The sequence below is a fragment of the Scophthalmus maximus genome, chromosome 8 (genome assembly GCF_022379125.1).
Source record: "Scophthalmus maximus strain ysfricsl-2021 chromosome 8, ASM2237912v1, whole genome shotgun sequence".
Taxonomy (NCBI): Eukaryota; Metazoa; Chordata; class Actinopteri; order Pleuronectiformes; family Scophthalmidae; genus Scophthalmus; species Scophthalmus maximus.
In genome coordinates, this window is record NC_061522.1 from 16,899,457 (window position 1) to 16,924,116 (window position 24,660).

Sequence of the window (24,660 nt, forward strand, 5' to 3'; positions counted from 1 at the left end):
TCCTCCTGCTAATACAAAACTCAGACAGGACGCTGACCTCCAGCCGAGCCACGGACAGACATGAATGTTGTTCGTTTGGTCTTATGGGTGAATGTCAACAACTCCCGAGACCTACAGACAGGGGACAGGCTTCAAATCGAACTGATTAAGTTCTCCACACTCTTGCACACTCGTGGACTCGAGTCCTTTGAACTGTGTTTGATCAGCCGCTGTGACCCAATGCTCAGTGGTCAACACAGACACACAGGAGTGAGAACATTTTCCTGGAAAGCAGAATGATGAAATGAGACTAGATTGATGAAATCAACGTCCCTGTGCACTGTATTGACACAAAGTCCCGCTTTTTTTTACTTTTCATCAGTACATGGACAACAGTGTCCGCACATGACATGAGCAATTTGACACAGATCAGACAATTCTGGATTTTGTGAGCAAACCATATCAACTGACATTTCTTTTTTTGCAAAAACCAATTTGCAATGAAATGTTTCATACGTGACCGAAACTCGTAGACGCTGTTTGAATAGGAGAGGGGGTAAATGGTGAACCAGGGATTAAAGGTTGAAAGTGACTGTATGAAAAGCAGGCAGAGAGAGACAGACAGAGAGAGAGAGAGAGAGAGAGAGAGAGAGAGAGAGAGAGAGAGAGAGAGACAGACAGAGAGAGAGAGAGAGAGAGAGAGAGAGAGAGAGAGAGAGAGAGAGACAGACAGAGAGAGAGAGAGAGAGAGAGAGAGACAGACAGACAGAGAGAGAGAGAGAGAGAGAGAGAGAGAGAGAGAGAGAGAGACAGACAGAGAGAGAGAGACAGACAGAGAGAGAGAGAGAGAGAGAGAGAGAGAGAGAGAGAGAGAGAGAGAGAGACAGACAGAGAGAGAGAGACAGACAGAGAGAGAGAGACAGACAGAGAGAGAGAGAGAGAGAGAGAGAGAGAGAGAGAGAGAGAGAGAGATAGGTTTAACTCTGGGGAGAAATTGAGCTTGTTCTCTGTTCACCATGGACTTTTCACCTGGGGCTCTGATCCTCTGCTCTCTTTTATGTTCAGGTAATGAATCTGATTTCATTTTTTGGGGGGATTTTCCAGGTGTGTCTTTCCTCTTGACAGCTCTTCTCCTCATCTGCTCGACTGTCTGTAGAGACGTATAGCTTTTATTAGAAGCAATTTCTGATTAAAAAAAAAAAAGATTCACCAGAATAATGGAGACATTTTTGAAAAGAAATACTGTTGCGCATTTTAAAAAGATCACACCCCAAGCGCGGTAGAGAACTCTAATTCTTGGCATGTCAAACCATCTGCACGGTCACCATTGTTTTTTTAATTCGACTAAACCACCTTTTTTTCCCCTAAAAATCAAAGTGAAAACATTGTGCAATGGATTTATAATAATTCATAGCACACACATAACACTATTATGAGAGAAGTCTACACGTTTCCTGGATTTTTTTTTTTTTGCTTTGTCATCAAATAGCATCTTTGGTTCTATCAGTGTATTTGTTCAGGCTGTTTGCTTTGGGTTTGTTGACACTGTTTCATCCCAGACCTGTCTAAAGGTTCCCAGAGTTGCATGCGTGTGTTCTTGCATGTGTGTGTGTGTGTGTGTGTGTGTGTGTGTGTGTGTGTGGTATGACCCAGTTGCCATCTTTCTGTGCAGTGGCTGGCCAGGCTCCTGTCGTCTCAGTGGTGCCCCCGGCTGCGACTGTCCGCCAAGGGGAGTCCGTCAGCTTCAGGTGCCGAGTGGGGAGCGGCGCGCAGCCAGTCCAGCTGGAGTGGAGGAGAGCCAGTAACCAAGCGTTACCGGGTCAGGAGTAATGACATGAAAGCGCGATTGCTCTGACGACACCAACGGCTGTGAAGTGTAACTGAATTCCGTCTCTCCCCGTAGACAATGCCAAGCTTGGTCCTGATGCCTCTGTGCTGACCGTCGCTAACACCCGACCTGGAAACCAGGGCCAGTACCTCTGTGTGGCAGCCAACTCTGCCGGCCGCAGCACTGCCAAGGCTGTGCTGAATGTCAAACGTGAGCCTGCTTTTCACACTTTGACAGTATCTCACCAATTGTGCATGTGTGTGTGTGTGTGTGTGTGTGTGTGTGTGTGTGTAAAGGCGAAGTCCCAAACTGTGAGGCCCCTGAACCAATATTGTATGTTTTAACTTATTCATTTTTCAAGATTTCACACAAGTTTTGCCAATGTTATGGAACTGATGTCATTACAACACACCGTGACTGAACCACCATACAATATCACTGATGAAAAAAGAGGTGACCGCAATCTCTCTGTAATGTCGGAGTGTGTCGAGTGCAGCAATGCAACGGGCCATTGCCACATGGGTGTCAGATGAGAGTTTAGCCCCACAGAAACGTCAACCAGCTAAATTATCCTTTTGCTTCGGAGAGTGATACCTGATGCGGTCTATCCACGCTAAAGTACAAAACGTATCAAATCTTGTTGACTTTGAATCTACCGCGACGTCTTCTAAATCTACCAAACGTCTTTCAAAATAGATAGAATTTAATGTTGAATCTTTGAATAAAGTCTGTTGTGTAACAGTCATCTTAGCTTGTGTTGAATGCAAAAAAGAGGAAATGTTTTTCTTTACAGCATTATCTAAATGGTGTTGTACCTATTCCGAACACTTGCATGAGCATGACACAGTTTAGTGAGTAGAACAAAAGAACACATGATTTTAAAGCAGTATGACAAAAATCCCTCCTTGGTCGAGACATTTTAGTGAGTTAATAATCAACAGTTTTCCAACTTAAAAGTGATGATGACATGTCAGTGTTGTGTTCACAACTTGTTTCCGCGTTGCCCTAAGGTGACCAGAAAAGTGTGCAGGGTGAATGTCTTCAGTCCCTGTGTCCTCTCTCTTGGTCAGATGCTCCCAGAGTGCGGCTGACACCATCAGGCCCCCTGCATGTCAGGGTGGGCGACCCCGTGTCAGTGGAGTGTCGCGCCACGGGAAGGCCGCACCCAACGCTGAAGTGGAAACGTCAGGGCTCCACCCTGCAGCTCGTCACCGCGGAGACAAATAGCGTCAACACCATACAGGTGAATGGGCAACGTCTGCACAAGTACGACTGGGATTTATTTCCACTTTTTGATTTGAATTGCATCGTAACAATCGTTATCTCTTTCCCCAGTGGGCTGCAGTGCGTCCCGAGGACTCAGGAGTTTATATTTGTCAGGCTGAGAATAATGAGGGGGTGACAGAGATCAAGGTTCAGATCGTTGTTGAGGTGGGGCCGGGAGCACCGGTGGCAACAGTCAGCACAAAAGAAATGACAGTGGTGGAGGGACACATAGTCACCATGGAGTGTCAGGCCAGAGGTAAGATGTCGGTGTGCTTAAACATCTTACCGTTCTACCCTCACTTCTCATTTTTCACTTGGTCCTCGCGTTCTCTCCTTCCTCCCAGGTTCCCCTCCTCCGGTCATCACCTGGTCCAAGCTTCGGGCGCCGCTGCCGTGGAAACACACAGTGGCCGGTGGGGTTTTGACCCTGACCAGCGTGGGGCGGCAGGACTCGGGACAATACATCTGTAACGCAACCAACACACATGGCTACAGCGAGGCGTACACGCATATGGAGGTGGACAGTGAGTTGACAGTAACATACATAACACACGTCCACGTCCTTTGTCCCCGCAGAGGTTTAGCGTAGCTGTCGTCTCCTTCACACAGCTCCCCCGTACGCCACCTGCCTGCCTGACCAGGTGAGACTTCAGCCGGGCGACGCCCTGCGCCTGCAGTGCCTCGCCCACGGCTCTCATCCCATCCAGTTTGTGTGGAGTCGGGAGGGCAGGGCGAACCTCCCCGCAGGGGCGGCGACCACGAAGGACGGACAGCTGCTCATGGCCCACGTTAAACTGGGTGACAGTGGAACGTACAAATGTGAGGCCACCAACTACATTGGCTCCAGCGAAGCACTGGCCAAGGTCGTCATAAAGGGTGAGCTTGTGTTGATGTTTGGCCAATTTGGAGTCGGTTGAAATATCAGATCTAACTTTCTTTTGCTTTTATCTCACTTTTCCCCCCCCCTACAGCTTAACCCGTTGTGGTCACACTGTGTCTGATTGACAAACCATCTGTACAATGCAACTTTTACAAGCCTGGATCCATCACAGTTAAAACAGTTAATACTGAGAAAAACACAAAATTATATGAAATAGATGCAAATATGTATGGAGATGAATGATAGCAACACAGTTGAAATGTTTGGTATTATTGTGCATATGGGTTAATTTTATACTTTTATAGAAAATTTATACTATTGCTATTTTTTGCTTCTGTCACATATTTGCCTTTGGAAAGCTTTTCTCTGGAAGTCTGTGTGGACTTCTGACATCCTGCTGTGTGTGTGGGAGTTGTTGTTTTTTTTCCTCTGTTGGAATGCCTTTTCACCCAGTCCTCCTCTCTTCATGTCATCTGCTAAGTTCACCCGGTTGCACTGTATTGTAACCAGGGCACAGAACAAACAAAAGCCTGATTTCATTTTTAAAAAGTCTTTATCATTCCATTAAATTGCTAAATCAATAAAGATGAAATATTTGATGAAATTTGTTGTTTACAGTGTTTCCAAATTAGGATATGTTGTTAGGATACGTATTGTGGGGGAGGGGGAGTCAAAAAAGTGGGAGGGTGTTGGACTTCTCTCTTTGCTAAAGGAAGTTTAGTTTTTCTCTTTTTGAAGAGCCGGTTTATAGAGCTGTGTTTCTTTTTTGTCTTCCCCTTCTGAAAATTTCATAGTTACATAAATAGTTTAATTATAAATAGTTATACGTCCAAGGTGCACCTTAATATGCGCAGAGGACAGACATCACTCGTCGTATAAAAAAGTCCTTTAACCACTTTTTCATTATCTCGAACGAACGTAATCTCAATATGTGTCATATTTAAAATTTAGAATTTTAAGTCTGGGGCAGAACTTGGTTTTGAAATTGTGACACACAAGGTTGAGCCTGAGCACGAGCTGAGCTTCACTTCAAAAAGTCATTTCTTTCACCACATGGTGGCAATGTGAAGCTTCCAGGCACTGGTGTTGTCTTGGGGCGGAGGAGAGAAGTCTGAGCCCTCACACCCGGAGTAAGTGGATGGACAGATGCAGTGCAGAGTCAAACAAGCTATTTTTTTCAAAATGACTCTCCTTTTCATCCATAGGTTTAAAAAAAAGAAAAAAAAAGAAATAAGGAAAAGCATCTGGCTGATCATTGCGGACCCTTGTGCAAATATGGACTGGAAACGCCTCCTGAACAGGCAAAGTTCATTGTGATCACACAACTGTGTTGCAAAATGATGATCCCATCGTCACGCTGGCCACATGCAATTAGGAAACCGCTCGCTGCCTATGTGAGGTGTTGGCTCGACAGAGCTGAGGCTCTATATCTGCCGTGTGTGAACGTGGCCTCCCTCGTAAGACCGCCCCAAAACCTCCGCGGAGTAACAGGAGTTCACCCTTTCCACTATTCCTCTCTCTTTATCTTTACAAGCATCTTCCAAACTGGGGAGGAAACATCTGCCCTATGTCACCTCGCTCCACCCCCACACTTCACGGAGCGACCGAGGGATGGGGGGGGAAGATGACGGAGACAAAATACAGGCATTACAGATGATATTAGTGCGGGGACATTTTCGGAAAGAGAGCAGGAGAGTTTCAGTGACAGGGAGGAAACTGTAATTCATTAAATCTGTATAAGCCTTTGTATACATATTAACTAGATGTGGACATGGGGCTCTCTAATGGAGTCGGACATAAACAGAGAGATTCACAGGCGTCCGTGATGACGTTCCAGAGATAGGATTTGCGCACACACTCACAAAGACACAGTTTGTCTCAACTTCAGAAGCATCCCCTTAGTTCATATTACTGCAGGAGAACACAACTGTGCTACATTTACATTGGACCATTGTTAGCCTCAATATGTGAGGTAAGAAAAAAACACACACTCAGTCTTGCGGCTATATCAGACAAGGAGCGTAACGAAAAACCCGCATATTCATTTTTCTTCGCCCCATATTACAATAATAATTAAAACCTTTTCCAACAGCAGGTTTTGGAAGAGAATTTGAGTGACGTCCATGCAGTTATAATATAAGTCAAAGGAAAACCAGGGCCTTCAGGAAGGAACCAATGAGGTGACAGGCTTCCTCCGGAAATGACAGGTGGAAGGCGCCTGCCAAGTCTGTTGCTATGGTTTCAACCGGGTGAACTCAGATACTCTGCAGGCCTCTCAATGTTTTCTTTTTCAATCAACGGATTCTCCAGGACATGGGGGTGATGTGGAGCCTGGCTCCTGCACTGTGTCGGCTGCAGAACGTATCACACACTGTTTAAAATCTGATCTGTGAAATGTTTCCATTTGAAAGTGGTGTATAAATGTTTAAATGTTGTCATGCACAGACTGAGGAAGTACTCGGTCTGTGAAAATGGGGTTAACGGATGACAGGTCACTAGGGGAGGAACTATAGGGGGCTTAACATTGAGGGACTGTTTTCCTTGATCCTTCTCTCTGATCTGGATGAAATATAAAGATGTTCAAAACCCAGCCTTCACATATGACACAGCAATCACACAATCAGTGCTAATATTCCCCATGGAGAATGGACCCCTGTCATGGGGTCAGGAACCCTCATGCTGTCATGCTGGTGAAAATGTGAGGGGTCACAAGGCAATTTAAGAAATGAGAAGGGAACAATTTAAACTTCTGTAACACATTATTATTTTCAGTTGCTATTATCTCTATTTTTCTCTTACTTATTACATACATTATCCACCCAGCACTGAACAGCAGACAGACAAAGTCAAGTGATTTTCCTCTGTTAATGGAGTTTTTTTTTCTTCCAAGAGGTTAAACAAACCAAAATTAAGAGGTCATAATATGCCATAAACTGATAAGCATTTTCATGTAAATGATGTTTTTATTTTATTTTAAAGGGTCACAGGCCAAAGAAGATTGGGATGCACTGCCCCAAGAGAGCTTCTATTTTTCAGTAGTGAATTTGGCCTTTTGCTTCTGCAGTTTCTGTTATCGCCTGTGGAGTTATGCACTTCCAAACCTTGTTCATCACGAGACACCAGCACTGAGGCGTTGTGTTGTGACCTTCTTTACAGTGAAGGTATGTTAAAGGGGTGGTTTCTAACAGGGTTTGGGGATTCCCGGGACCATGACGAGGTCTAAGGATATTCCTAACAAACTGAAAACAATACGTCATCGAAGTAATCAAATTAAATTCTCACTTTCAATATCCAGGCACAAAGTCTGAATTAAGTCCCCCGAGATTCATGCCGAAGAGTGGGGCCACTTCCTCTGCGCTGCCACACTACAGACACAGATACAGCACAATAACTGAGTACACACATTTCTGAATTCATTTAGATTTTTCTGATTATATTTGTCTCACAGACAACGAAACAGTGGCTAAATTGATGAGCACAGTAAATACGAACAACATAAAGTGCCATAATAATAACACATTTTGGGGTTAGTGTTGAGGTCTTGCCTTTTCATCTTGAAATGATGTCACTGGTGTTTGTGGCATCAGCAGGAAGCCGCTTGAGGTCGGAGAATAACCCGAGGCAGCGCATCTGGCTAAACATACGCAGTCGGGAGGCGTGCAGACTGATCGAAAGCCACAGACACAGGAAGCTTGGTACATCATGTACAGCACTTATCACTTCATCTCTTTGTCAAAAACATCTTTTGCAATGTTACAAAGTGCTTTCCAAAAGCAACAGTAACTCAATAAAAAAAAGGCACTACAGTAAAACTAAATGTAATCAGCTATTTTCTTTACAATTATCATCTCTGCTGTTGTTGGAATATACATCATTAAACTAATGTTGTTTTTTTTAGTGACCTACCATCAATAATCGTGACATATGAAAACATTTCATTTGTTTGTCCATAATAGGTCAATTTACAGTAATGACACTAGAAAAAAGAGGATTCTGTAAATTTTCCCCGAGAGCAAGCACCTGCACAACCCGCTCCCCATTAAATGGAGCCGCGGAGACAGACACAACATTCCTGTGGGATGGGAATTGAATTAAGGGGAGAAAATGTCAAAAAGATTTAATAAAACAAGAGATTTTAATGAGAAGTAAGAAAAAAGCTTTCTAAAAGGATGTGGTGGTGATGGTGGTGGTAGTAGGTGTGTGTGTGGCAACTGAGCCATGGTGACAGAGAGAAGGTCAAATATTCAATCTTATCAGTCGAGTCAATTCCAGAACTGATTGAAAAGAAAATTGTCTCCCTCAGTGCCGGACTGAGTTTTAGGCAAGTAAACAGGCAACTACAACTGTGTCATTATAATCTATTCACTCTGTTTCCTTCTGGAAAGATCGGGTGTGTTTGAGTGTGTGTGTGTGTGTGTGTGTGTGTGTGTGTGTGTGCGTGTGTGTGCCTGAGGCTCTGGGCACTAGCATTTTGAAGAACTGTCAGTATTATAAAGCTTTATTCCACAGCATTGAAACAAAGCAGAAACGTTCCACCATACAGTACTAGAGTGATGCAACAGGGAAGCAACTTTGACGTACAGTGTGTCACGAGGATGAATTCTTTTATCCTCGAAGAAAGCCTGGGGAATTCAATAAAGAAGCTTCCTTTCCAAGCAACACTACATTTTTGGGAGGTTGGGGGACGGCAAGAAATATGTTTTTTACCTAAAGTTGGTCTGATTAATTCATTTACTAGTGACTCCGTGGGAATGCATTCAAATGACCCATGGGCTGCAGTCCCAACTGCATTCATTTAAAATACTGCATATACACGTGTCTTCACTTTCTGATCAGGTCAGCCTAGTGTGAGGGAACAAAACTAGAGGATGTCGGGGGGAAAAAAACATTCATGTACGTCATGTTTACCCGAGACAAATCTGCACAACGTGTGTAGCAGCTTGTTGTGTACACCTGGACAGATGTTGCACACATGAGATACTGCGTCATGAAGAAAAGGTGGTCAGGGGAATGTTTCTGTTAGGCTATTTTAATCAAAGGAAAATGAGTCGCACACAAACACACACACACACACACATGCAGATCGCAACTGGAAAGTAAACTGACGGCTTACAACAGCTTCCCCAAGTGTAATGACGAATCCTACTTGATAGTCTAGTATAAATAACATTCTTCCTCTGAAGGATCTCATTTTTTCCCATGTCATTTCTTGCTCTTGGATGACTGGTGGTCACATCGGGCAGACGTTCATTAAATGCTTGTGGGGATTAATGTTCAGTGGCTACCGACACAAGTGCATACAAACATTCACGCTCACAGACATACACACACACACACACACACACACACTTACTGGGCCTTTCCATATGGAAACACTGAAGCGATTAATAGAAGAACTGCAGATAAAGTTGCAGGCGCTTTTTCACAGTCTGAGACTCATGAAGAAACAGGCTTTAACAAACAAAGTAGAGCTCTATGGATCATCACACACACACACACACACACACACACACGCAGTGCCTCGGTGAGCTACGTCTGTTTTTGTTTAGCATTTTGAACTTTTAATTCTTTCATCCCCCTCCTGCCTGTGTGCACAAGCGGTTTGTCTGTCTCTTGCCCGTGCATTTGTCTCCGTATGTCTGGACCCTCCGCTCTGTCTGCATGATGAATATGATGAAAAGCTGACAGGGAGTCAAGTGGAGAGACAATGTGAGACTGAAGGGAGGAAACAAGGTCATGTCGGCTATAGAGTTTCTCTCACTGTGTATGAGATGAGCAGAAAGATTAACAACTTGCAACGGAAATTGTTGATGCTGCTGTGCAACAAGCGACAGCATGTTTTGGCATTATTGTGAATATTTTGCTCACAAGTCACAGAGGAGTGCCCCGTTCCCCAACAGCCACCAGTGTGTGAGATGTGAACATGTAAACAGAGTTTCTAGTCATATAGACCACTCTTTACAGCGCTTTACAGGAAAGTCACATTCACCCCCTTTTTCTGTCACATTCATACACTGTCGGAAGTTAGGTGAAGGGCCTTGCCCAAGGACTCAACGGCATGTGCACTGGTGGAAGCTGATGGACGAACCACTCCGACGACCCCACATGTAAACTCACTACACCTATCGCCCGTATCACGTCACCTCAAGGAAATGTGGCAGGCTACATGCTTTTTTCTGAATGCTGTATGGTAACCGGGACAACTGACACTCATATCATCTAAACACACTAAGTGTGTTATGTTGACTGTCCTCTCAGTTGTCTGACGCCGTATCCTCCTTCCATCTTGACTGCTGTCCTTGCATCTTTCTCACCAGCGTTTAATGGCATTTTGTGATGTGTGTGAATTTGGTGGCTTTTGTGTGATGCCTGAAGGCAAAAGTTTGGTTTTGATGTAAGATGACAGGGTTTTGATTGAGGAGTATTGTTTTTCGACATTTGCGAAAAACTGTAATTCAATCATCAGTCCAAAATGACCAACAACTACCTCACAAAGGCCCGGTGCCTTACTGTAATAAAAAAAGGTCTAGGCTCACACATACATATTTCTGGAGAAGTTAACAAAGAGCTGAGGCCCGTGGACATTGGTTTATAAGTCTGCCATGCCAAAATGATGGACAAAAACACAATTGCTTAGGATCCTTTAACCTAGCTAAAGATGATAAAAGCACATCGACACTTACAGGCACAAAAACCAACAGATGACAGAAAAATAAAGATGACAGAAAGAACTTCTGTGGTAAATCTGCATTATCACTGTAATCTATTTTGGTGTTTGAGAGACACAACTGAGACAGATTGGGCTTAGTGAATTTTGACTCACCCAGCACATGGCAAACTAAAGTAACCACACACACACACACACACACACACACTCACACACGTCATTTCTGTGAGAAAGTGCAGAAGGATCGTCACTGGTACTGCTGAATATTTAGGTGGAAAAGAGAAGGAGATTGAGTTGGAATTGGGGGGAGCGGATATAAGATTACTTACTGGCAAAACTCAAGTAAAGCAGCAGCTGTTTAGATTGAGTGTTAGTCATCGCCCTCTCTTCGGTCTCTGTTCACCCCCCTCCTCTCTTTTTCTGTCTCTCATGAGAGCTCCTGGAATAGAGGCCACTGGAGCGGAGAGGAAAATGTGAAAGGCGTGCAGACAGAGGGGGGTTTTGTGCTTGCAATGTGATACGGTGGCAGTGTGAGAAACGTGTTCACATGGAAAGATACGGAGTGAGAGAAAAGAGCAAGAAAGAGTGCTGTGAGAGGGGAAACTGGGCCACACCAATAAGTGAAGGTGGCAAACGGTGAGAGAAGGCAAAAGAGAGAGAGAGAGAGAGAGAGAGAGAGAGGGAGAGAGAGAGAGAGAGAGAGAGGGAGGGAGAGAGGGAGAGAGAGAGAGAGAGAGAGGGAGGGAGAGAGAGAGAGAGAGAGGGAGAGCAAGAGGGGGGGGGGGCAGGGCGTGCTCAGACTGAATCTGAATCAGAAAGAGAGGAAGAAAGCTGGTGAAGGTTCACTGTTATTTTCCTGCCACACATATAAATATCCTCTACAACCAAGATTTATCTTCTGCTTTTTGACTTTTTAGGGTGTTTCTTTTTGCTCGTGTACTTTGTGGATTTTGTTGACCTTGGACCCCAGTGAAGTGAAGAGACAATCCTGATATCCCTCTCGAGTTTTTGGGTGAGATGACCGCAACTCTTACTGCTTGGACACCGACCAGATCTACATTTCATTCGTTGTTCAAATAACGTCATCACCTGTGTGGAATACTGTCTGCCTTTGACATGGGGTTTGGAAAGAAGCAACTACTCCTTCTTGGTAAGTCTATCAATGCGAGGAGAGTGAGCGTGATTTTGTGTGTGTGTGTGTGTGTGTGTGTGTGTGTGTGTGTTCCTGTGTGCCCGAATGTGTGTATGATGCAAAATAGAGGGAAGTTTGGACATTGTGTCACTGTCAGCTGATGTACTTCTACTTTTTGTGTCCTTTCAGTAGAATAGCCTGCATTTCAGAATTTCTCACTTTTGAATAAACTGAACTGCTGTTATGGCCACTATCATCACTGGTCAATGTTAACCCTGTCAGACCTTGAGTGCTGTGCAGCAGTGTTTACAGCTGTGACGTGAGGTTGGAGGTCAGGGTGGCTGCTGTGTGGTGAGAGCCTCTGTCACCACACTGCACTCACCAGGTCAGTCAGAGCAGCTCGTCCAGCAGTCAAAGTAACACACACACACACACACACACACGCAGTGCCTCGGCGAGCTACGTCTGTTTTTGTCAAATCCAATGGTTTGTTTCATTTTTTTTTTTTTAACAAACCACCATCACAAATAGCTAAACCACTATACTGTAGGCTACAATTTACTGTATGTTGACCATGTTATTATTAACACACCAACGTGCACTATGTCGGACATACAGTAATTTCATATACCATTCCATATGCAAAACTACCATGTTATGTGACATTATTTATTTTGTACAAACTACATAAGTACTATGATGGGCGACTGTTCTGTTCATTTATTGGTGGATTTTATGAAATAATGTCACAGTTTGTTTTCCTAACCAAAGGTAGGACTATATGATCCCACTGTGCAACCGCAAGATTCGTAAATAGGCAACTAACTCTGCCCAAATATTACATAATATATTTTGGGATTAAGACGTTTTGGCTATGACCTATAGGAAGCCCAGTTTGTGGCTACAAGACAATAATAATAATAATAATAATAATAAATTGCATTTATAGAGCACTTTTCATTGCAAAAAGCAATCTCAAAGTACATACAGTATTGATAATGAATTAGCAAAGGTCAAAGGTCAATAAAAGCTTAACAATAATTCAGTTCTCACTACAATGTTGTGGAGTCTGAAAGAGTGGTTTAAGGAAACACAGTATGAGACAATTGACAATATTTAATGTTTTTAATAATTAGCTAATAATTAATACATTATTAGGTTTTTATAATGTAACAGCACTGTGTCGAGTGACTTTGTTAGATTACATGTATAGCAGTCAGAATGGCTGCTAGTGACCTAGGTTGTAGTTTTTTCAATAAATCAATGAAATCTTCAGTTACCTTCAATCTTAAAAAACTTTTTGCTAAATTTAAAACTTCCACTTTCTGCAGTGCCCAAAGCAGCAGGAGGAGAGACAGACAGACAGAGAGTAATGCAACACGCAGCTGACAAAGAAATGTGACACAGAAGAGACAGTTTCTGTGGCAGACGAAGAACGAAACTCAGCTGCGCATAAAGTCAGGCCTTGTTCCTGTCTGCAGTCATCTGGTCGTGAAGTTAGATTCAATCACACTGTTTTGAAACACTCACTGTCACTGACAAACTCTGTCTGGTTTTCCTGAAGTGGTGTTTCTGTGGGGGCCCCGGCCCCCTCACACTACAACAGTGGCCTCATTGTGATTTGAAGGAAGGGGAACCAGGAGAGGGAGCTCGGAGGTTTGACTTACACCATATGCAGCGGGTGCTGTTTTCTGCCCGACCAGGGACTGAAGTTAAAAAAAAGAAAGAAATGTGACTGACGTGTGTCTGCTATCGTGTGTGTGCGAACTGGTGTGCAGGCGGCGGGGTCATGTGTGGAGTTTAGGAGGAGGAAGAGCACAAAATCACACAAAACACACGAAAAAAACACAATTGAAAGGCTGCGCACTGCAGCAAACAAGCCTTCGTCGTCAATCATGGAGCGTGAGCACGAGAGGCACCGTCGGCCATGTACAGATGAACACATCAAAGTTACAGCAGTTGCAATGGATTTCAATGGTGACCCAAACTGAGGGTAAAATCACTTCATCAAAACCCAAAGTGTTTTAATTATTGTGTAACACAATACACAATCCTGCTGTTGCTCCATATTTCCAGCGCTGTATGTAACGCTGTATTCTGTCATTTTTCCTTCCTACAGTGGCTGATGATCGAAACCCCCATGGGGGACAAATGGTTCTGCTGTTGACCATGAATTACCTTTTCTGGGGATTTTTTTTTTAATCACATTTTGCGATTAAAGCAGGGGTGTGCACATGCATATGAAAAGGGGAGCACTATAACTGCTTGCATGTTTACGGTGTGAGTGTGAATTTGGGGGGTTTGGAAAGTGGCACTTAACCTGCCTGGCTGAAACAAGGTGAACAAAAAGAGCAGGTGTGGTTGCTCATGGATACCGTGTCTTCCTCATCATTATGAGAGTTATCTTTAATTGTAAATGGAAACTAACATGCCTCTCTCTCTCTCTCTTTCCCTGCAGGATTAACATGTATGCTCGGGAAATGTTTCTCTGATTGTGACCTGGGCTTCACCTCAGAAGGCAGAGAATGTGTTGGTAATAATCTGCAATGACTTTTGATTTCTACCACCTCCTCTTTCACTGGAGTTTATACTGGAGGTTATTTATAATAACCTTTTTTTTATGAAAGTTCAATTGTTCTTTCCTTTTTAGGCATTTTAGCAACACTCAAATTCAGGGCAGATCACAATGAAAACAATAGCTGAAGGGGTTTCAGTTCTGAGATCACCACAATTTAAAGCAAGCAGCTCAAATAAATACAATTTCTTGTCCCTGATGGCAGGGCTGTAATCTCAGACTGGTGATCATGAGTGGACAGAGGAGGTAGAAGAAAAAAGAGAAGAAAAGAGATTAGAGATGGCTTAAAATAGCATGTTTTATCATTTCTTGCCCTCTGAGCCTTTTGTTTTTGTACACAAATCTATAGATCTTGATGAGTGCAAAGACCTAAGATCATGTGGGGATCACACAAACTGCTCGAACACTTTGGGCAGCTTCTTCTGTCAGTGCGAGACTGGCTTTACGAACCTTGAAGGAGACGTTACGTTCACAGGGCTAAGTGGACAGTGCCAAGGTGAGCATGCGTGTGTGTGTGTGTGTGACCAGTGACTTGACTCTCCATTCATTTTGACATCCCTCTTCACTCTGTCAGATAAAAACGAGTGTACGGATGATGTCGGAATCTGCGGCCGTACGGCCAATTGCATGAACCTGATTGGGAGCTACAAGTGCACCTGCCTCCTTGGTTACATCAACGCCAGCAGTACGCCAGGAGACTGCAGAGGTGAGCAGTGTCCACTTTTGTGTTACCGCACATCTTCCGTCACGCGGCGTGTGGTGCTGTGCTGGGAGTTTCACAAACAGTTATTTGTGGGAGATTGGAATGGCAGTATGTAGCCAGGAAGCGTTTCTGACAGCAATTCCATTTATTATGCACATTTTACATGACTTGTTGTGGCTGAATCCAAATTAAAGTGGCAGTGGCAGTGGCAAAGTGACTGCGCTGTCCCCGACAACAGCTGAAAGGAATTTCATACCTGGTGTCACATTAGTCACCTTCATTTTAACAATGACACATAATAAGCATAACACTAACATAGTCAAAACATGGAAATAAAAAGTGTTTGGATGTCAGGTGTACTTTGTTTGGAGTCTACTGAGACCTTAACAGTAAATGCTTACACAAATACGCTATGCACCTTTAGGGTTTTGGTAACATCTCCAATACAGCATGATCTTCATTTTGTAAATGAAGGTCTCATTTAGAGAAAAATAGATGATAAAGCACCGCACACGATAGAGCGTGGAGACAGCGTGATTGACAGCTATTGCTGTCCAATCGATGCATGGTTTCAGGTGTAGGTGGGCGCTTAGTGGACGAGACCCGCCCCCCTGCTCCTACTTCTGGTTCCACAAATATTGTGTTGTTTTTTTTTTAACAAGATTCAGCTATTATATATCCATGTACCCTGAACCCCAACCACAAAGCTATCTCCTGCCTCTTGTTAGTTCTAATTGCCAAACGAAATCTCACAACACTGCTTCCCAGGAGAGTTCAGAACAAGATCCTCAAGATCCTCTTGGCAGAGCCGAAAGACTCAAACGGTTGTGCCCCAGATAGATTAATGTCTGTTCTATTATGTTCTATTATAGGCTAAAGAAAGATGCTATATCCTGATTGGTCTGTGACTGGTCACTCAATACTTAAATCTCTCGCTCTTTATGCTTACACAGACATAAATGAATGCGAGGCAGCTGAAATCAACGAAGAGGACATCTGTGGAGAGAAAGGCACGTGTAAGAACATCAATGGGAGTTACTGGTGCAAGTGTCCGAAAGGATACACCAATTACGGCACCAACAGCACGCCGTGTTCAGGTTGGTACCGGCATATCCACAGGTTCCTCTGCGTGGACTTTATTTCATAGTTAATGTGCCTTTTTTTTTTTTGGACTTCATTTCTTCGTATTCCTCACACTTAGCCTCTTCATGTTCACATACCTCCTCGCATAAGCTTGCTAACACAGATGCCATTGTAGCTGACGGGTCGTGTTGACGCAGTTTCCTCATTGCTGTGAATGCCTGTCGTCTGCTCTTCATGGTGAATCATTTGATTCACAATACTCTTGTGGTGTGTGCCTCACAAGATAACAGCGTGTCTCTTTTCAGTGCGGGTTCTCTGCTGTGCAGACTGTACCGACGCCCCTTTTGCTTGCCGTCCATCCTGTGATGAAGTATCAAACTCACGTAGTGTAATGTTTCACTCTGTCCCCTCCAGAGCTCGACTGTGACAGCTTCAGCGCTGATAGTCGACCTGCAAAGGTAAGCTGCATGAGCATAATGGGAAAATGTGTTAAGGTTTTTATAGAGGATCTATTTTTGCATTCATCCCCTTTAGGCAACTTTACACGCAGGGTCAGTTAAATTGTCCAAGCATCCCAGGGGTCAAGTGTCCTGCTACTAATTTCCTTTATCTAATATTTGTCAGACCACCATGTGGCCCTGTAGGGTTTAGCGTATGTGAGATTTGGTATAGGGCAAGCTGAACGGTCTCATTATTCTCTCTGTCTCTGTCTCTCAGGCGCTCGGAGGCTTGGCAAATATTTTGTCCATGATGAGGAACAGCTGCTTGGCTCTGTCTACTCAAAGTGCTGCTGGTGAAGCGACGGCTGATGGAGAGGCGCTACTGGAGGTCAGAAAATCAGACACACACACACACACACACACACGCACACACATGCACACACACACACACACACACACACACACACACACACACACACACACACACACACACACACACACACACACACACAATATTCTTAAACCCCACTCCTTTCTGCAACAGAAACTTTTCACAGCGACTGAGGCCATCCTGTCCCCTGGTCATCTGGACAGCGGTGAGGATGTGAGCCTGTTGCTCAGTACAGTGGAAAACTCCATTAGGTTAATTGGTCCTCAGCTCAGAAACAACTACACCAAGATAGAGACCACTGAGACAGGTAACAGTCTCCTTGAGCACAGTTCTTAACATAAAAGTATTCAACACACTGGCCGTTACCCTCAAATGATGTGCTGAATAAATGAAAGTGGAAAGGTTCCTGGAAGTTAGCTTTAATTGTGCACTTTGATATTTGAATTTAAAATTAGTGACTTGGTTGAACAGATGCAGAGATTGCTGTTCAAAGGGGAAAAACACGACCCACTGGACCAATCCATTTGACCAATGAGAACGCAACACTCAACACTGACTGGGAAACGGCGACGGGGACGGGAACATACCCTGGTAAAAGCCTTCTTCTCTCATTTTGTGTTGTCTGCACTTCTGACAAATAAGTCACAACAACTTTCATGCACATGAAACACGGTCACATTCCTTTTTGTCTTTCTCAGGCTTTGCTATGGCTGCATTGTTGAGCTACAAGAACCTGAAGATCTCCGTCAACAGGTCTTTTGAGGAGCTCAAGGGACATGAAAAAGATGGCGTAGATCCCTCCTTCCAGGTCGTCTCCAGAGTCGTTTCTGTCGTGGTCTCGAATCCCTCTACTCAAAATCTGAGCAGCTCTGTCAACATCACACTCAAACATCTCGAGGTAGGCCCACCTGTCCCATCGACTAAGTGTGCTCCTTCTTCTATCAGAGTGTTTCAATCCTCACGGTTAAAACGGTTATGAGTAATGGAATAGGAAGTTGTGAATAAAACATAGTCTGCCTGTGACATAGTGGTTCTGGTTTGTGTACTAGGTCCCAGAGGAGTTCCCTGAGGTGAGATACATTTGTGCCTACTGGAATGAGAGAGAGGCCTGGTCCACAGATGGTTGCTATGAACAGCACTCCAACGCCACACACACGGTGTGCAGATGTGAACATCTAAGCAGCTTCGCTGTGCTCGTGGCCCTGTACCCCGTAAAGGTAACACACACACACACACACGCACACACACGCAAACACACACGCAACACACACACACACACATGCAAACACACACGCAAACACACAAACAAACACACACACACACACACACACACACACACACACACACACACACACACACACACACACTGTACACTATAATAATACTTGCATCTCCCTCACTCACTTATTATGTCATTGTAAACACACTTAACAGTGTAAATCATTAGCTTTTGAGTTCAGCTAATCACACCAGGATCTGACACTTCTCCTCTTGTATAGGACACTTTCGGGCTCGACTTGGTGAACAAGATCGGGCTGATCGTCTCCATAGTGTGTCTGATGCTGAGCATCCTGACATTCATGTTCTGCCGCTCCATACAAGGGACGCGCACCACCATCCACCTGCACCTCTGCATCTGCCTCTTATTTGCTGACATCATCTTTCTGGCTGGCATTTCTCAAACTCAACCTGTGGTACGTTTGTAGAAGTGAATACTACCTTCAGCAATGTGCAGCGCACAAATCTGACCGTTGATGTTGTTATCGATAAGAATGTAGTTTCATTCAAATGTTTACATTGGGTGGATCTATTCCACTCACCTTCCTGCTGTATTGCTGTAATATCAGAACCACTTCTGTAACCTCAAACTTGACTTCTTACCCTATTACAATGAAATAAGATTGTGGTCATCTAGAGGCACAAAAAAAAGACCCCCCAAAAATTGAGGTTCAAACGGTCAAGTGAAATATCCAAAACTGGGCAATATAGGCAGTTTGAATAATGAATCAACACAAATAAAACCGGTGTCTTATCCAGTTGATGTGTTAAAGTATAGTTTTGGGGAGCTGTATACAGTATTTCAATTTTATGCCACTTTATATTTTCTCTCCACAACATTTCAGAATGACCTTTTCACACCACCGTATGTCTCACAGTAGTTACTTAAGAATTTCACTCAGATTGTAAATGATGGGGCAGTTTTATAGAATAAATCATCCAACAGCATATGACCTATTTTTTATATTTCATAGTGAATGCTGTGACAAAGACTTTTGACTCCTGATCTCCTTCCTCTCGGACCTTTCACCACAGGGCGCCTGCCGGTTTGTTGCGGCGATGCTCCATTACTTCTTCTTGGCAGTCTTCACCTGGATGTTGTTGGAAGGTGTGCAGCTCTACCGAATGGTGGTCCTGGTGTTCAACGCCACCATTCGCCCTCTCTACCTATTTGTCTGGGGTTACGGGACGCCCCTTGTCATCGTCATTATATCTGCTACCATCAGACCAGAGGGATACGGCTCTGACCAGCTGTGAGTGTGCAAAGATGAATTGTGTGAAAACAGCAACTGTCTGCGTGGTGTGTGAAAGAGAGCAACTAAGGTACACAGAAAGAGTGTGCGTGTGTGTCTGCATGCTTTGTTGTGTGCTAGTGATTACATCAGTGGATTGCATAGACCTGTCGTCTGTGTCTGTGATGTGCAGAACACCTCGTCATGCACATGCTTTACCTTCCTCCTCACTAGCTGCTGGCTGTCTCTGAAAGATGGCCTCATCTGGAGCTTCCTTGGCCCCGTGTGCTTCATCATCATCGTCAATGTCTTGTTCTTCACCATCACTGTTTGGAAGCTCGCCCAGAAGTTCACCAGCCTCAACCCAGAGCTCTCCCAGCTACACAAAATCAAGTAAGTCTTTGTGTTGGATTTCCTGTGTGAGATAAACTGTGGTTTTTAAGCGTCCTCTCTTACAGTTGCAATGTGTGAAGTAATACTGTAATACCCACACCCGCTCGACAGCGCAACCAAACAGCCATAAGACATAAGAGGCTTTATTGTTATTGAATTTTCTATCTATGTACAGCATGCTATGGTTTTACTCCAGGCACAGACAACAATGTAAAATCGATCAACAATGTTCTGTTTTTTCCAGGGAATTGAGAAAATGAACTCATTATGATGAAAGCTTGATAGATAAATTGTTGATGAAGTGAATAAGAAAACATCTCTGTCCTCCGGATACTTCAATGAGCACCAATGCCCCTTTTCTCTCTCGCCTTCACTCTTCAGGGGTTTTTTCCAGACACTGCAATGGTTACTGATTTGCCTTTTGTTGTCTGAGCTCATGGTAATCTTTCCTTTGATTCTCTATCTGTTGCCCTTTCCCCCTTATCTTCTGCAGAGCATTCACAGTGACAGCTATAGCCCAGATGTGTATACTGGGTCTGATGTGGGTGTTTGGGGCCTTGCTGTTCCAGGAGGGCGCCACACATACCGCAACCGTGGCGCCATATATCTTCACTCTCCTGAACAGCATACAGGGGGCGCTGGTGTTCATCCTGCACTGCCTCCTGTCTAAACAGGTAGGATACAGTAGATAAGATGAATGATGAAGAGATAAGAGTGTTATAGATAGTATTAGGTTCAGGAAAGGGCTGGGGTTGGGTATGTAGTTGTGATGGTTAAGGTTAGGTTTAGATAGAGATACAACTGTGTGTGTGTGTGTGTGTGTGTGTGTGTGTGTGTTATGACATCAGAGACTAGATTACATTAATATGAGTTTCCAGCAATGGACTTTTATACCCCTGATGTTCTGCTGCCCTCTGCAGGTGAGAGAGGAGTACACACATTTCCTCTCCTGCATCTGCACGCCACAGAAGAAGAGATACTCAGACTTCAGCAGCACCAATCCCTCCAGTAGTCAGTCACGAGTAAGCACGGGGCGATCACACTCAGTCACTATCTCCAAGTCATAAACACATTCACTCAACTTCTGTAAGTGTAGGTGTTGGAATTAGCTTCACCTTGAACAGCTGTAAGTGAATGCGTCGGCCATTTAAATCCAATATGATATAATATATAATAATGTTATAGAATAATGTAGCAGTGTAACATTTCATAATGGCTACTTTTACTTTGGATATTTTGACAATTTCAATACGATATTATATTTTGCTGGTAGGGTCAGGGCATTTTTACATTAAGGTAATGCTACTTTTTTAAGATAAGATAAGATATACCTTTATTCATCCCACAATGGGGATATTTGGGCAAAGTCCCAGTGCTTTTTTTTCACCACTGCAGACCATTTTTCTAATGTGTGTTATTTCTGTTTTTTTCAGGGTTCTGGAAATGGGCGTAGCACCGGAGAATCCCGGATATAAAGGGCTTGGTCTTTTATTCCTCTCCAAGGAGATAATGCTAAGAGCTAAGTTAGCCCTGATTTGAAGGATTTTGATATGAAATAAAAATTCAGACATTACTTATTCACCTTAATCTCAGTTTAAGCTCTGGTTTTGCTGTAAAACCAGTGTTTTTTATCAACCTGAGTTGTGACAAAAATGAACACACTAGGAAAAAAGACGGCGACAACATTAAAGGAATAGCCAAATTGAGGACCATCCTCAAGGTCCCTTTAATTCTACTAGTCTCTGAACTGTACTGGAGGGAAGGACACAATTCTTCCAAAAGATATCTTCTCATTTGGTGTTTTGATAATAACGGTGAAGACACTGTCTAGGACGCTAGTCCAGAATCTCCCACAGATGTTTAATTGCAAAGGCCATGACATATGAATCCATATGATTCTCAAGCTCATGAAACCATTCAGTGACCCCCATCATGTCCTATGGCTGGAGGCATTGTCACCCTGTATTTCCACTCATATCATTTAGTTTGTCACAACATGGTACACCAAATCGTGTGTTTATTTATTTTTTCCATTTTCTCACATATTACTTTTTTTTTCTTGTGGTACACCTGGGAGTTTTTATCTGTTCAGGCCTCTAAAGTCACCAAGACAGAACCCCCTGCACCAGGGGGTCGCTCTATGGCTCGGCTGTAAATGGGTCAAGAGGCAAACATGTTGGGCACCGCTGCTTTAAACACACATCAAACTTGTATCAGTAGTTACATCCTACCGAAGTCAATGGGCAAAGTTTTGAGCCCCTCGAAACCCACTATTCTAAATCTAACAGTATAAGTATCATCATAGATAGATAGATAGATAGATGGATAGATAGATAGATAGATAGATAGATAGATAGATAGATAGATAGGTACTCTATTTATCCCAAGCTGGGAAATTCCGGTGTTACAGCAGCTGTTTTCACACACCACACTTTAAATATATACACAATATATACAAAAACATATAGAAAAAGGATAATAGATATAAAGTATTAATAGTAGGAATAGTGCAGTAGTACAGTCAGTTACCAGTAGCGTGCAGAGGAACATGGTAACATGAAGGTGCAAATGTGCCGTGATTTTTGTTTTAGTTTAGTTTAAACAGAGTCCAGAGTCTATCTGTCAGATTTCCTGTAACGGTCTTTGTGACAGCGAGGCTCAATGAGTCTATTGGAGAAGGAGCTCCGCTGCCTGTCCAGTGTGTGGTGGAGAGGACGGGCAGGGTTTATCCATGATAGATAACGGTTTGTTCATTGTCCTTCTCTCCAACACACCTTCAACAGTGTGCAACACAAAGTCTGGCATTTATTCCTCATTATATTACCCATTTTCCCCGCTGATAATTTTGCATTGATAATGACTGAACTTTTATTTTTGGTATAAGTTTTTGCTTTAAATGTTGTTAGTGTTACAGTAGGCAAAAAGTAAACCGACTCCGAGAAGGGTTTATTCAGGAACTCTATAAGTAAAAGTAAAATATTGTAGTAGCTTATCGGTTCAGCCAGAACATATCACTGTTTTAATACAGGCTGTATTCCCATTGGAGTGGTCCAAAGTGACACTGATGTAGATGTATTTATTTCCAAGTGCAGACTATGAAGTGTACATTATGTAGGCTACAAGAAAATATGTTTAAAGCTTGAGCATGCAGTTTGCACTGTATTTTATATGAAGACTTTATGTAAAAAAAAAGAAGAAAAAAAGAAGGGTGGCTGAGCTTTTTTGTAATGGGAGCTTCACAGAAAATATGTGTTTCCATGTACTGTATTTAACAATATGCTGTAATGGTGAGAAACGACTGACTGACATTAAGTGCCTCTGATGGTCCTTCATATTCCTTCTGCGAGGAGTATGCAGAATGTCTGTTGTTTCTGGATTTTAAACAAAATAAGTGATGCTTTTTAAAAGCACTTGTGGCTTTTACTTTTTGATGGTCTATCTTGGCTTGCAGTTGAGCTGTGCCTTTTTCCATTGGTGTCTTCAGACGTGAAGCTTTTTAAATTCTTGAAATTGTGAACAGAGAAAACAAATCTAGTCCAAAATAACTGCTTGGACAATTCACAAAAACAAGACCCACCCCTCTGATAAGCCTGCAGCTTCCTGCAATCAAATTGTTTATGGAATAAAATGTTCTTGTTATAATAATGAGCCTGTCAGTGACTGTAAGATCTCACTGAAATGAGAACTTCAACTATTTTGAGGTTGAGTTGTACAAATGGGAGTTTTATTATTAGTTTTCTTATTCTATTGCACTTTTTCTCTGTCAAAATGATCGTCCAGCACATCTTCCCTCACATGGTGCATGGAATAACCCAGTCTCACTTACAGAACTACAACAGATTCAATTTTGTAATAAAGCCATCAGTTTTATTTAAATTATTACATATCCTACTATGTAGAAATTGATCGGATCATCTAAAAGACATTGATCTTTAGAATGTATTTTTGATATTTTATATTTCAAATGAGTCTTTTTATGTGATTGGTATCATCCTATACTGTCTGTTTATATCTAAATTGTTTTCCCCCTTTCGTGTTAAGACCTTGGTTAACATCCCTTCTATGTAGATTGGAACTATACCGTTATTTGGTTCTGAAGTGTGACTGGTAACGGTATCATGACCATCGATATCGATTATTCATGCAGTGCAAAAAAAATTTGTATGTGAAAAAGCTAATACATGCAATGTGCAGCATGTTGTGAATGTATGAATGTAAGAATATTATTGTTAGAATTAACTATATATGTTCCAGTTTGACCATATATGAACCTATTTTTCTACTGTGTTTAGTTTTGGTTATGTTTTCTTTAAAAAATGCAGCAGGAATTTCATTAAAAAAATCGACTTCTTCTTCATATGAAAAATCTGTGTGTGGTTTATTGATATCAGTCCCTAGCAGATAGACAGTCTACATACACAGACAGAAAGTATTTTTTTTCTCTGTAGTATTGTCAGTAAATTTACTGTATTTCATTTTAACTTATAGAATATATATAGAAACTGGCTCAGTGAGTCTACCTTCAGAATAAATTGTAAATTTGAATCACAGATAGCAACACACACACACACACACACACACACACACATACTTCATTCATACTTATATTATTCCGTTTTAATTTAGTTTTAGTCAAGGACATTTGGCAGTAAAAGTTAGTTTGTGACTTCTAGCTGACTCCATACACACACACACACACACACACACACACACACACACACACACACAAAACATACACACACACACACACACACACACAAACTCACAAACAAATTATGCTAAATTGCGAGGATATCATAGCAAATAAACAAGG

General features: G+C 42.8%; 2 protein-coding genes across 2 annotated transcripts; both read left to right on the plus strand.

Moving 5' to 3' along the window:
* The first annotated feature begins 887 nt into the window (after positions 1–887).
* Positions 888–4,552, plus strand: LOC118312400 (basement membrane-specific heparan sulfate proteoglycan core protein). Its single transcript, XM_035636963.2, has 8 exons — positions 888–1,044; positions 1,652–1,798; positions 1,883–2,017; positions 2,878–3,050; positions 3,143–3,329; positions 3,418–3,597; positions 3,683–3,949; positions 4,045–4,552. The coding sequence occupies exons 1-8, from the start codon at positions 996–998 to the stop codon at positions 4,047–4,049; spliced, it is 1,143 nt and encodes a 380-aa protein (XP_035492856.1). The 5' UTR covers positions 888–995; the 3' UTR covers positions 4,050–4,552.
* Positions 4,553–11,416: 6,864 nt separating this feature from the next.
* Positions 11,417–24,204, plus strand: LOC118312634 (adhesion G protein-coupled receptor E5). The gene is made up of 17 exons (XM_035637412.2): positions 11,417–11,770; positions 14,211–14,285; positions 14,677–14,823; positions 14,902–15,033; positions 15,984–16,127; positions 16,528–16,571; positions 16,831–16,941; positions 17,098–17,251; positions 17,416–17,535; positions 17,643–17,842; positions 17,994–18,161; positions 18,444–18,638; positions 19,258–19,475; positions 19,689–19,847; positions 20,341–20,521; positions 20,768–20,869; positions 21,281–24,204. Exons 1-17 carry the CDS (start codon positions 11,737–11,739, stop codon positions 21,320–21,322), a joined length of 2,226 nt encoding a protein of 741 aa, XP_035493305.1. The 5' UTR covers positions 11,417–11,736; the 3' UTR covers positions 21,323–24,204.
* Positions 24,205–24,660: the final 456 nt, after the last annotated feature.

Coding starts and splice junctions, on each gene's coding strand:
- LOC118312400 (XM_035636963.2), top strand. CDS start 996: ATGGACTTTTCACCTGGGGCTCTGATCCTCTGCTCTCTTTTATGTTCA. Junction 1,799..1,882: donor CAGTAACCAAGCGTTACCGG/GTCAGGAGTAAT, acceptor CTCTCCCCGTAG/ACAATGCCAAGCTTGGTCCT. Junction 2,018..2,877: donor GGCTGTGCTGAATGTCAAAC/GTGAGCCTGCTT, acceptor TCTCTTGGTCAG/ATGCTCCCAGAGTGCGGCTG.
- LOC118312634 (XM_035637412.2), top strand. CDS start 11,737: ATGGGGTTTGGAAAGAAGCAACTACTCCTTCTTG. Junction 17,536..17,642: donor GGGGACGGGAACATACCCTG/GTAAAAGCCTTC, acceptor TGTCTTTCTCAG/GCTTTGCTATGGCTGCATTG. Junction 18,639..19,257: donor TTTCTCAAACTCAACCTGTG/GTACGTTTGTAG, acceptor CTTTCACCACAG/GGCGCCTGCCGGTTTGTTGC.